We start from the raw sequence: 13052 nt of genomic DNA, 5'->3' as shown, positions 1-13052 counted from the left end.
CTTCCACCAGTCCTTAGACAACAGCAGTTCCATTAGTTTCAAGAAAACATAGTTAAGAATTGAGTTATGGCTTTTTTCAAATTAGTTACCACTAATACATAATTTAGTAGCCCAATAACTTTGACTGTTGCTTGAATAGCTAGATAAGGAGCCTGCTAATTACACATGAAAAACTTTGTAATTTTATTTACTTCTTTTCCATAATCACCTAATAATTGTAATGCCACATTCTTAGCATTTTTTGTTTTAATTTCTATAGTCTTTGTCCCCAAATCCATTGTAAATTAACTGACTCAGAAATTACCTTCATGACATATTTTAGCACTACAATAATGGTATGAGACATGCCTTCCATCCCACAAATCATCCAAGCTGTCAGAGGCTAACATTTGTGTGATATATTTGTACAAAGGAACAGGAAATCAAAGCCTTATTAATCCATTTTAACGATTTCCTTTTATGTAACAGTGGTAAAAGCCAAAGTACAGAGCACTTCAGCTTAATATTGGAATAAACAGAAACATTCCACTTTAAACCTCTGTTTTAATTATTGAACAACTCTCAAAATTAAATCACTGACCTTTGAGAATTTAGTGACCAAATAAGTGCTTGTCCTCAAAGCACATATTGGAGTGTGCATTCTTTTACATGAAATTTCTACACTCAGTTTAAAGATGTCCAAGAACACTGCAAGTACCAAGTGAACAAGGTAAGAACAAAGGTCCTATATATATGATGATGATGATGATGATGATGATGATGTCAGGTTGTAGGGAGGAGTGAATGTATGGGGCACCAACCACACTGTCTATTCTTTAGGCAGGAAATGCTTCCCTAGACAACTGGGAATGGGGTTCTCTGTAAGTGGACAAGGACTGTCAGACTTCTCTGTAGGATGCATCATAACCTAACAGTGTCATACAGAGCACTTCTTCCTTTTGAATGCTTCTGGAGTGCTTTGACTAAGGCAGCAAATATTTATATACCTCAGAAGGAGCAAATGTTTTATCTGTTTTCACCTTTCTTCAGTGCCAAACAGCAGCAGCAGACAAAGCGGGATTTTTCTGGTTGGTGATCAAACATCTCTGAGTAAATCCATTGGCAAAGACACCATAAATAATTTCTAATAATGGTTCCAAAATGGGAAACTTTTCTAAACACAGAATAAAAAGATTAAGGAGCATGTCCCAAAGATAAAATCTTACTCTATAAATTAGATTAAGGGTGTAATTATTCTTATTGTGGACATACTGGTGTCTCTTTACAGGGTACTTGTGTGCGTTGTTTCATGAGAGTCAGAAATTGTGGTGAAGGGATTAAAGAGAAGAAATAATTTTTTAGTTAATGCTAGTTAATATTGCAAAAGAAATACTGATCTTACTCTTCATTAATTAAAGAACTAATTCCAAAGCCAATTGTTTAACATTTACTCATGCTAACAATCACTTTTACCTGTTTAAGTATTAACCTATATAGCTGAAGCTTCCTGTGTATTAACATTTCTGGATATTAATTCTAAACAAGGCAGGTATTCATTTTGTTGCTATTTGCTTTTTATTCCTCAGTCCAATCTCTTCCCAACAATTGCTCTTACACTCAAGTAAACCAGCTGTGTCCAGGATTAAGCCTTAATGTATTTCAATGGGCCTATGTTAAAAAACATTATATAGGAGGGACTCTCTAGAGAAAAGATAAATATAAGATGGACTTTTAGTAGCAAAGTTACATGAATTGGGAGCACACAGCTAAAGACTTGTTTTTGCCAATAATTCTCTTGATCCCTCACACCTTTGCCCTCATCTCACTCTGCTCCAGCTCTAACCCCTCCTCTGAGGTCATTCAACTTATTAACCCAGTAGGGGACTAATTTGAGTGAATAATAATAAAATTTAAAAAAATTAAAAATTTAAAAGTGATTGCTTTGTGCTGAATGAAGGGGTTGAATTGCCTTAGCTCACCTCCCATGACACTATCTTCTGGTACAACCATGTGGTCACAAGTAGGTGTAGGGAGAAATGTAGATGGAGAATTGTGTAAAGCTAATATTTTAAATGTAGAATGATGCCAGGACTGATATGTCCATTAAATAATTATTTAAAATAGCACTCAGTAGTCTCCAGGACTGTAATTAATGCTACAGAAATATTTATAAATAAAACAAAACAATAGACGTGGTGAAACCCCATTTCCTTGTTTTCCTCTCTGCACCACCCTGCATTCCTTTCTAAGGTAGGCACAGGCAGATGTACTTTTTCTTCTTAAATATTTCAGCCAAAATCTTATAACCTATCTAAAGAATGAAAAGCTGGATTGTACTGCTGGCTATTGTAGTCAGCACAGCAGAGACACAGAACCAGGACATCTGCACCCAAGGGTATCCTGGGATCCCTGGCAATCCTGGGCACAATGGTATACCTGGTCGGGATGGACGTGACGGGTCAAAAGGAGACAAGGGAGATACAGGTACTATGTTCAGAATGAATGATTTAATATATCAAATGCAAAGCCATTCACTCCCAAATTTGTCTGTAGTTACTTTGCATGGATGGGATTATTCTGCCTAGCCTTCAGAAAACATTTCAGACATTTGTCATTTACCTCTTTGAAGAAGGAAATATAAGAAAAGGCTTAAGGAAAGCAAGACAGAAAATACTATGGAGATGTCAGGCTCATGGGATAAAAACAAAAGGAAAAAAGGCTTTACTTTCTATCATGGGAATATTTTCAAATGTATTTGAAAATTTTAAAGCCTGCAAACCTACTCCTACTCCTCTAAGATAGAAACTATATTTCTGCAAAGAGCTTCAAGCCCACTAAACAAAAAAGAAACAACTGATACCATGTTTGGTGTAGTAGGAAGTATGCAGTGGTAAGAAGACTTCTCTTTCTTATCTAAATTATTCATTGGTAGGACTTGATTCTGAGTGTGCCTACTGGCTGTAACTCAAGAGTCACTAGAGTAAGTTCAGAAACAGAGACTGTTAAACAACAATGTAGGATTTATTTCTGCTCTAGCAGGCTATAATAGAGATTTGTGTGAGAAATCAAAGCCAGGGATAATCTCAGTATCCTAAAGCTAATCACCCCCATAATACCTTAAGCCTTAGGTTAACAATGGCCCTTGTATCCATGCTGGAATATCAAGGCCAGGATTGCACAAGGTGATAAATCTGCAGGCCTGTGGACATATAACACTTCATAACCTTTTAAAATATAGAAAGGAACAAAGATTTCCATTAGCATCTTAATAGGCACATACATTTAACTGCCCTCTTCTTCTGTATGCAGGGTTCCAGAAAGGTCTGAAAAATAGAAAACCTATAACTTTCATATTTTCATTTCTTTTCTAAAGGTCCGTCCTGCACTCCAGTGAGTTATCATGATACCATTAGATTCTGATACACTCTCCAACATTTTTCCTAAATTCATCTGTTATGATGACTGTATTGACTGTTCTTTGTTTAAATAAAGTGGGGTGAATGCACCATTCTTTACACTCTATATAGATACATCTTTGTGGTTTAATACATGAGGATTAATTTTGTTCCTTACCAAGTCAGTGAAATTTCAGCAGATGCTGGGATGCACCCAATGCGCAGAAAACTGCTAAAGAACTGTTCTCTGGTCCATATGACTGGAGAGCAGTAGCTCTCTCAACCAAACTGCCAACTCAGTTTTTCTTCTGTTGCTGCACTTGGGATGTATCCAGTTATTTGATCACAGACCTCTTGGGCATCTGTACTACCTCTGTACTACAAAAATCACTTCTATAATTGCTCTCTGTAGAGCAGTGGAAACTCCATGCCATGCTAGGTATAGGGATCAAGAGTGTGAATGCCTTCCTCGGCTTTATACGCAATATTATTCCACTGCAATGATCCATTGCCGTCAGTTAAACTCCTGCATGTCCCTTCTTGAGGAGGGAGTTCACCATTCTTAGAATCACAGACTCATCACAGCTGGAAAAGGCCTCTGAGATGATCTAGTCCAACCATTAAACCAGCACTGCCAGGCCCACCACAAAACCGCATTCTTGTTTAACTGCAAGGCTTCCTGCCCCAGCAATGCTTCTTGCTGAATTTCCATGGATGGAGGCAACAAGAAAAGTTTTCACACTGGTGATCCTCTCCAAGTTACAACAACTGAACATGTCTCAATAACTCACCTCTTTATGCCAAGGATTTCATCTGTACCCCCAAAGCACCATCCTCAAGCAGAGTTTCTGTGCTTTTTGTCAATCTCTCTGTAAGATAAAACTACCAGCAGTGGCAGACACTAAAAGTCAGGAATAAGGTATGCTTTACATTACTGTTTGGCCAGGATTGAGGAGGAAAGATTAAAGAAGGACTCTTCCCAAATTTTCTGGTAATTTGTTTAATGAATATCTGTGTTTGTATTTCTGTACTAGGTGAACCAGGAATTCCTGGAAGACCAGGAAAAGATGGTGTCAATGGAGAGAAAGGTGAACGAGGTCAGAGAAGTGCCTCAATTTAATATTTGTCAGTGAACTGCTGCCCTTGTGTTTGTGAGCTCATCATACAATCTCATCTATTTTAAATTCTCTCATTTCTAAATTGAGAACAACAAACTCTACAAACAGCATTATTCCTAACATGAGAAGCCAAAGGCTGTTGAGCAGAATTGATCAGCTTCTTTTCCTGATGGATTGAGCCTATGTTCTTTATGGTGTCTATTGTCTATCAACTGCTAAAGTGCCTTTCACATCATGAGATCTTCACCTTCAAAACCTTGTGCAGCAACCAGAGCAGTTTTGAAGGCTTTGATCAATGATGGATGAAGGACAAATAAAGCACAGGGTGGCAAGTAACCAGGACAAAACACTTTTAGTTGTGCTGCAGTAGCAACCTATGTAACCCAAGAGAAGTAGAAATTATATGTAAAAATTATATAAACATGTGACAGTTCAAGTCAAGTTCATGGTATTGTAAAAAAAACCCCTTCCTCTTCCTCTGATTAAATTGTGAACCCTGTCACTCATTCTGTACACCAAAGGCTGTAAAAAAGTGTGGACAGATGGTACTTTTGTATGAGATGATGTGAGCTGTCAGTGTTATCATCAGCCCATAGACAACCTTCCTTTCTTTGAGCTTATTCTTGCTGCTGCCAGCCAGAGCACCTGTTTTCTAACAAAATAGCAGGCTCTTCAGACATTATGCTTATCCTGCACTTAAATGTATGCAAAACTGTGTGTACAGTGAGCACAGTGGAGTATGCACAGTGGAGATGTCCTCGTGATGAACCTCAATTTGTGCCTTCCAATTAGGATCACAAGAAAGTTGTGGAGTTGTTTTATTTTGTTTTTATTATTATTTGGTTTTGGTTTTTTTTTTTTTTTGCCTTTAGGAACCAATGGGACTGTTGAAGAGAAGGGGAACAAAGGAGATAAAGGAGAAAGAGGACCACCGGGGAAACTGGGACCAAAAGGATTTATAGGATCAGTGGGTCACAAAGGTCAGAAGGGAGAGCTGGGACTGCAAGGACAAAAGGGGTTAAAAGGAGACATTGGACCCATAGGTCCAAAAGGGACAAAGGGTGAAATTGGCCATCCTGGAAGAGTTGGTTTCCCAGGGCCAATTGGACCGATTGGTAATCCAGGTCCTAAAGGTAATACTGGAGGTATAGGACCACAGGGTAATCCGGGAGTTCAGGGGGAAAGAGGCTTGAAAGGAGACAGAGGAGACAAGGGGGAGGTAGGTGCCCCAGGAGTCCTGCCAAGGAGTGCTTTCAGTGTTGGCCTTACAGCCAACACCAAGTTTCCCCCTCCGAATCGCCCGATCAAGTTTGACAAGGTGCTCTATAACAGTCTGAATGACTTCAACTCGGTTACTGGCAAGTTCACCTGCAAACACTCCGGTGTTTACTATTTCACCTACCACATCACTGTCTACTCGAGGAACGTGCGAGTAGCTCTCGTGAAGAACGGCATGAAGATGCTGCACACGGTGGACAGGTACCAGAGCGGAGAGGACCAGGCCTCGGGAGCCGCCATCCTCGAGCTGCAGGGAGGAGACGAAGTGTGGCTGCAGGCCCACCAAGGAGAGGCCTTCAATGGGCTCTTTGCAGATGGCGATGACGATACCACCTTCTCTGGGTTCCTCCTCTTCAGCACTGCTGACCCACTGCAGCCACTGCTGCTGCCCGCCCCCGTAGCTCCGCATTATCCCTGAATGGCCTCCCTAAGAAAGCTGTTATCTGCTGGGCAATTTCTGCTGGATTCAACAGAAGACACTTGGTTTCAGGAACAGCTTCTGCACAAGAGAGGACAAGTCTTCAGAATCTACAGTGCTGGGCTTAACAATGTTAGTGGTTTGGTGACTTACTGTAGGCATTCACAGGGGTGTGTACCCCAGTTCTGAAAAACAAATTTTAAAGCGAAGTGGGATGAAATAAAAGACAAAAGTTCTGGAACTATGTTGTGTGGGATATCTTGTATAAACAAGAAACAACAGTTACTTCCAAGCCAGTTTATATCTTCCAATGTGGCATGTGTAGATGGACTTGAAACTTAGTTAGTTTCCATCTAACCACTTTAAAAGAATTTTTAAATTGAAATTAGTGTAGTTTGATACCTCTGCAGAAGCTGCTTGCTGTGTGGTGCAAGCAAGTTTCGTTGTTTCATTTACAGCTTTTAAATATGGTATTTTCTCTCTGTGTAGTCACAGGTCTGAAATTGAGTGAAATAGGAGGAAGTGCCATGTGGATTCTCTGATGTGGGCAAATATTCAAGGCCAGTGCAAAAATACAGCATAAAGCTGCTGTACTTCAGAATTAGCTGGTGCAAAATAAATTCTCACAGATTAAAGATAATATTTAATCAACACCGAAGCAGCCGTGCCAGAGAACTGATCAAGAGTTATTTCCTGTGCCATAAAACAGGAAATGAAATGCACATAAAAACTGTCATTTCTTTCCCCCGAATTTTCTTTTTCTTCTTCTTCCCCCGTCCTCCCACTCCTTTTCTTCTTAAACTCAAAAATATATATTAAAAAAATTAGGATGTTTCATTCACTTCTCTTAGAAGAGAATAAAGTAGAGATGCCAGTGGAGATGGGTCAGCATCATGAAATGCAGTGTTAGGAGCTTAAGGCCTGGCATCCCATCAGCACCTCAGGGTAGGTACCAGGGGAATGTGGGCTCATTCCCACAGTAGTCGAACCCAAGTGCGGATCACAGAGCCCAAACAGAAAGGGCACGGTGGGTTAATTCAGGAGGAACAGCTGCACTTCTCAAATGACAGCGAGGGAGATACAAGGGCAGTCAGGCGGACTAAAGGCCTTTGTGAAGTTCTCAGCAAGACGAAGTTTCTTCCCCCAAGCCACACGCCGCAAGTTTGTATCACAAAAACATGTAGACCGAAAAAACATTTTAGAAAGGCCTTACATTTTACTAGAGAACGCGTAGGACAGGTATGAGCCAGCAGAGGCCCCGGTGCGGCCGGGTAGGGCGCTGGTGCCCCGGGAAGCGGGGCAGGCCGGGGAGCGCTCAGAGCCCGGGACAGAGGGGCCCGGCGGAAGCGGGGCAGGCCGAGGAGCGCTCAGAGCCCGGGTCAGAGCCTCCCACCGGGCTGAGGGCCCGAGGGCGCCCGGAGCTCCGCCTCGCTCCGCCTCCTGCTGCCGCTCCTCCCCTCGGCGCGGACGGGCGGAGGTCGCGGCCGAGCGGGCGTGCGGAGGCCGCGGCCGTGACGGGCCCGCTCCGCCGCTCCGCCGCTCTGCGCTCTGCTCCCTGCTCCGCTCCGCTCCGCCATGCTGGGCGGCTGCCGGCGGGCGCTGCCCGCGGCGCTGGGCCGGGCGCTGCGGGGCCGGGCGGCGGGGCAGGGAGGCCGGGCCGTCAGCACCAGCTGGTGCCCCGTGGGTACCGCCTTCGATGTGAAGCAGCAGCAGCAGCAGCCGCTGCGCGGCGGTGCGGCGGGCAGGGACACGGTGAGCGGCGGTGGGGGAGGGCCGGGCCTGCTGCGACAGGAGCCCTGGTCGCTGGCAGCCTCGTGCTTTGCTCTGCTTGTCTCAAGTGTTCTAAGAGGGTAATTTTTCTCTTGGTGAAGGTTTTTTTTTTTTTTTTTTTAATAAGAGTTTATATGGGATTTAGCAAACCCAAACCTTGTGGCTTTTGGTCACAGAAGCGTTTGACAGTGATGCCCTTGTACGTGGCAGTGCTTTGAGCCTCAGTGGTGCCCATAGGTCCATGAAGTGAGGTTGCCCCTTCCATTCCCTCTTCCCTGCCAGCCCTCCCCTCGCTGAGCGTTCACGTGTCAGTGCCGTCCCGCTGTACTCAGACAGTGCTTCGAGAGCAGCCACGCTGCTCACATCCCCTTGCCTGGGCTTACTCTTGATGTCTTGCCTATGGCAAGAAAAGGATTTCTTTGCTGATTTGGTGATGGTTGGGTTTTCTGATGCTTGTCTTTTTAGGATGAGTCAGGGACGTTTGTTAATGTGTGTCCAGGGGATGAACACGCTCCTGGACAGGATAAGGTAGCAGTGCATAAAGAATAGGTGCAGCTGTAAAATCCAGGTGTTTGCCTGCTGATTCAGCTATTCCTGCCATGGTGCCCAGCCTGGTGGAGCTGTTGAACTTTGGGTTTTAGAAAGGGCAAATCTGACCTCTGTTTACAATCTGGCACTTGTTTGGGAGACTTTTCTTCAGGTTCTCATGCCTCTGAAAGCACACTGGTGGAAGTCTTGCTTCAGGAAATAATCCAGTTGAATACTGTTTGCTTGGCTGGTCTAGGGAATGTGTTCCAGATGATTCACCTGGCCCACGATTCTTTTGGAATAGAGGTGCATATTTCAGACTCACAATGAGGCTGTGCCAGGTAGGATGTAAATGCTGAGACCAAGTGAAGACAAAAATGTTTCAGCCATGCAGCCAATGACATTAAAGAACAACACCAAGCTTCATTTTTTTTTTTTGTAATTTTAATTTTTTTATGTTAAACTTGGCATCATATGTAAGAGGAGTTGCACAACTAAATTATTTCTAAGAGGAGATATATCCTGGTCACAGAATACTACATGTGCAGCAGAAAGACCTGGAGCTCCCAGGGCTATTGCAAGACACTGCATCCTCTGGCTGAGGATCTGAGTGAAAGGGCAGTCTTGAGTGTCTTAGGCAGCAAACATTATTCAAGAGTGCTGTGACACAAGTGTTTTTATGTTTTGTGCACATGTGTAAAAATATAAAAATACCTTTTTCAATGTTCGCTTCAGTCCAGTTTCTGTTCCCAAATAATAAATTAAAACATGGGAATTGTGAGGAAAGGTTTCCTTTCATTAGCAAATAAAGAAGGTGCTTTTAGCAAGAGTGACAGAAAGAAAATAGGACAAAGCAATCCAGAATGTTCTGAATGTGTGCTTAAAGGGTTGCTTTTGCTTCAGAATATATACTTGTACAGACGAGCTGTCAATTTGTAGCTTTTTGTTTTATTTGGGTAAATATTAGCAAGCTGCAAAGCTGCATCTGACTGCAATAATACAAAGAGTTTGCAGAAAGTGGATTATAAACCGACTGGACTGCAGATTTGAAAATCCACATTGTGGTTTTTAGATACTGAGGATGAATTTGGAAGGGATGGATTTTGTGTGAAATCACATACCTTTCACTGTTCAATGCTGTAGTCAGGGGGTGAGGAGATGCTCATGTTGTAGTTGGGCAGTTGCATTGGGAGCGTATTGCTTGAAGAGATCTTGCTTTAAGTTAAATGAAATTAAGGAATTACTAGGATAAGGTTTTTCACTCGGGGTGGTTGGGCACTGGAACAGGCTCCTCAGGGAGCCTGATTGCAGCACTAAGCCTAACAGAGTTCAAGAAGTATTTGGACAGTGCTCTCAGGCACACGGTGTGACTCTTGGGGAGGGTGCTGTTCAGGGCCAGGAATTTGAATTCAGTGATCCTTGTGGGTCTTTTCTTCGTGTGGAATAAAACTCAAAGCTTTTTCAAACACTGTTAAAATAATAATACAAAAGCAAATCTTTAACTGAAAGCCTTCAAGGTGCACAACATGGTGATATGTACATGTGATACTATAGTTCTACATTTTTATAATTAGTTGATTAGTATACCTATCAAATGTTGTCCAATTAGAAGAGCAGCTGGGTTAGATAATTTTCCCTCTGGGTTCAGCCCCATTGGAGCTCCCCCCCAAGCTCCCCCAGTCTTCTAACTCTGCATTTTATTATGGTGCAAAATAAAGTGTCCTTGCTAAACTAACAGGCAAGACTAAACAGAATTTCAAGAATGCATCAACAGGAGTTTGTTAGCTGTGAGCAAGAGAGCTGGGAAATGACTAGAAGTTATAACTATGCATTAACAGCCTCCGAAGCTACAAATACATGAAGAATACATAAAACCCAAAAGACTTTTGCCATCACTTCCAACTCGGGGGATTCTGTGATGCTTTGAAATCTTTTTCTTGTTGTAGGCCTGCACTGTGGAACTTCTCTTTCTATTATCATTAGTAATTTTGTTTGGTCAGTGGTAGAACCTCTAAGTCTCTTCCACAAATGCAGAACATAAGTGCCATCTGCATTTACCCCGCACGAATAAGTGTGTTTACCTTGCTCTGTGGGATAGGGCCAGGCTTGATAGGAACTTCAGGAATAAAACTGTTCATTCCACAAACATTTTCACTTGTTGTTGATTATTCCTTTGAGGTCTGCTTCCCATATTGGAGGCTCATTTAGTGAGCCTGAGACAGCTGTCCTGTTGCCTGCAATCTCTTGATATCTGGTGCTGCTGTCCAGTGAAGTGTTACAGTGTGCTAGCTGGGGTCATTTGGGTAAAATTCTGTAGTGATAATTCAGTCTTGAAACAAAGGTGCAGAAATCAAGGAGGGCAATAGTGATATGTGTTCACTGTGTTTTGCACTGCAGGGTCTGTTTGGTGTTCCAGAACTGAGCTGTCCAGAAGGATTTCAAGAAGCACAGGACAAAGCATTGCAAGAATCAGAGCAGCTTGTCCAGAAGGCATGTTCAACACCACCTGGGCCAGAGACTGTAATGATCTTTGATCAGCTTTCAGACAGCCTGTGCAGAGTGGCAGACTTGGTATGTTACTTTTTTTATTTTTACATAAATTCTTTCAAACTGGCTGAGCTTACACTATGTTCCATTTTATGATTTTCTACCCTGCAGTAATAGCGTAGAAATAGCAGATCAGCTCCATGAAGTTTTGTGTTAAGACAGAAAGTTAAATTGATTGAAAGTGAATTAAAAGTGTTTTACCAAATGATAGCCAAGTACAAATCCTGTCAAACTGTCCAGTTATTTTTAAGACTGTTGCAAAAATAGTATAGAAGCTGTAACAAGAAAAACTACAGTGAAATCGTGCTTGAGCTTCTGCTGCAATATTAATACATAAGCTCTCTAGCATCACTTACATTGTGGAAAAGAGGGTTTTGATTTCAGAGTTAAAGTTGGAGTGACAATGCACGTGTTTTAAGTTCTGATCATTTATAGGTAAAGGTCCATAAAGAACTTCCAGAGTAAAGGCAGCAGTATCACTCCTTTAATAACACTAGAAAAAGGCAGCAATTTCTTAGACTGTAATTTTTGTCGTCCACAGACGAGTACTTGGTCTGATATTCTGCATCACAAAACATTATTAGAGCATTTCATATTGCTCTCTGGAAGTTTGCCCAAAGCATGTCTTTTATAAAAGCATAATTCTTTGGTTGGAGGAAGCAGAACCAAACTTCATACTGAAATCAGTTCTTAGTGAATAGGTCACTGGGTTTTTTGAGGTCACTTGGGTTTTCACATTTGAATATCTCAGTGTGTTTTCAGTTCTCCAGTCTTGTTTCTTATTCTTTTGTAGATTTAAGACATCTTTTGTACCAAGCACTTTTTCCTTCTGAAAGTACTTACAAGCTCTGTCAAGTCATTAGTTCTTATGTTTTGTATAGATGATACCTAATTCTGCTTAATTAGTCAATACCTAAGTAAAACATTAATGTCAGAATTCAATGGCCATAGTTTTGTATAAGTTTGCTTAGCTAAAATTATCTCCTTTGTACTATATTCAGGTTTTTTTTTATGTTCACAGCTACACAGCTTGCAGAACTGTCTGGAAGTTATTTGTTGATTGTTACCTGTTGTTAGAAATTTTTATATCTGTCATTCAGCACCTTTTCTGTCAGTATTATACAGGATTTTAAAAAGGAATTCTTAGAAGTAAAAATTTTAAGTGTGTAACATTTCTAAGGCTACCTTTTCAATTGAAAGGCAACAATATTTTACTCTGTCAGCTTGTTGCATGTACTTTCTGTAAAATCATGCTTAATATCTTCAGTATAGTCCTAGACTTTAAATATATTCTAAGTCTATCATTTCAGTGCTAAAACCACCCTGACTTCATGTCAGCAGTCATGGGAGCTCCTAGCTTCCCAGCCCCTTTTAGCATCCTTCTAGCCTTATGAACCCTCTGAAGGGTTTGGAGATTTATTAAAAATCAGTATTTCTTCTTCTTAGGAAATTTCTTCTTGTTAGTGGTGAGCTTTCATCTTAACTAGAAAATTTAGTTTAAAAAAAATTTTTAATAACATTCAAATATGTTGGAGTAGGTCTGTATTATAAGGACTCTAAGATACACACTGCATAAAATGTTTTAAGAAGGGTATGAATTAATACTATTTATTGGAAGGACTCGAGGTACTGTGTGGATTAATAATTGTCAGCAAAGTTTTCCAGTCAATTTTATATTTTAGACAAAAAAAGGCAAATTCTACAAAATGATTGCATAGAACTGTAGAAATAAATGTTAATATAAGTGGAACTGCTTGAATGCAATTTATTCATAAACCGGGAGGTTTTTTTATTTGTCTTTTTGCCTCACTGTTTTCTTCTTCTACTTTATCAGGCTGATTTTGTAAAAGTTGCCCACCCTGACTTTGCATTCAGAGAGGCTGCTGAAGAAGCTTGCAGAAACATTGGTACTGTGGTAGAGAAGTATGTTTTCTTCTTTTTTTTCTCTTTTTTTTTTCCTGTTTCCATATGCAGCTTTAAAAATTACTGTATGATCATCTGTGAAAACGGCAATCAACT

General features: G+C 41.2%; 2 protein-coding genes across 3 annotated transcripts in view; both read left to right on the top strand.

Annotated features, from left to right (window-relative positions):
- Window positions 1-1671: 1671 nt before the first annotated feature.
- LOC103812543 (complement C1q and tumor necrosis factor-related protein 9A-like) lies at window positions 1672-6876 on the top strand. 2 transcript variants are annotated; one of them, XM_009085615.4, is made up of 3 exons: window positions 1672-2463; window positions 4409-4471; window positions 5365-6876. In XM_009085615.4, the coding sequence occupies exons 1-3, from the start codon at window positions 2298-2300 to the stop codon at window positions 6186-6188; spliced, it is 1053 nt and encodes a 350-aa protein (XP_009083863.1). In that variant the 5' UTR covers window positions 1672-2297; the 3' UTR covers window positions 6189-6876. The 2 variants fall into 2 exon arrangements, with proteins under 2 accessions (XP_009083863.1, XP_050836833.1); XM_050980876.1 differs by lacking the exon at window positions 1672-2463 and adding an exon at window positions 3440-4293 and having other exon boundaries at window positions 4409-6876.
- Window positions 6877-7669: 793 nt separating this feature from the next.
- Window positions 7670-13052, top strand: part of MIPEP (mitochondrial intermediate peptidase) — a 66485-nt gene continuing 61102 nt past the window's right edge. The window contains exons 1-3 of the mRNA XM_009102833.4: window positions 7670-7940; window positions 10884-11057; window positions 12868-12956. Coding sequence (XP_009101081.1) covers window positions 7764-7940; window positions 10884-11057; window positions 12868-12956 — 440 coding nt within the window. The 5' untranslated portion in view covers window positions 7670-7763. The remainder of the gene's footprint in view (window positions 7941-10883; window positions 11058-12867; window positions 12957-13052) is intronic.

This window comes from Serinus canaria, chromosome 1 (assembly GCF_022539315.1).
Source record: "Serinus canaria isolate serCan28SL12 chromosome 1, serCan2020, whole genome shotgun sequence".
NCBI classification, from domain to species: domain Eukaryota; kingdom Metazoa; phylum Chordata; class Aves; order Passeriformes; family Fringillidae; genus Serinus; species Serinus canaria.
Note: the sequence above shows the minus strand (reverse complement) of the source record. Positions and strands in the feature narration are given on the sequence as shown.

Bases quoted from the DNA above. Each gene is read 5' to 3' on its own strand.
- LOC103812543 (XM_009085615.4), top strand. From the start codon at position 2,298: ATGAAAAGCTGGATTGTACTGCTGGCTATTGTAGTCAGCACAGCAGAG. The intron at 2,464-4,408 runs GTACTATGTTCA...TTTCTGTACTAG, and splicing joins AGGAGACAAGGGAGATACAG to GTGAACCAGGAATTCCTGGA. The intron at 4,472-5,364 runs GTCAGAGAAGTG...TTTTGCCTTTAG, and splicing joins TGGAGAGAAAGGTGAACGAG to GAACCAATGGGACTGTTGAA.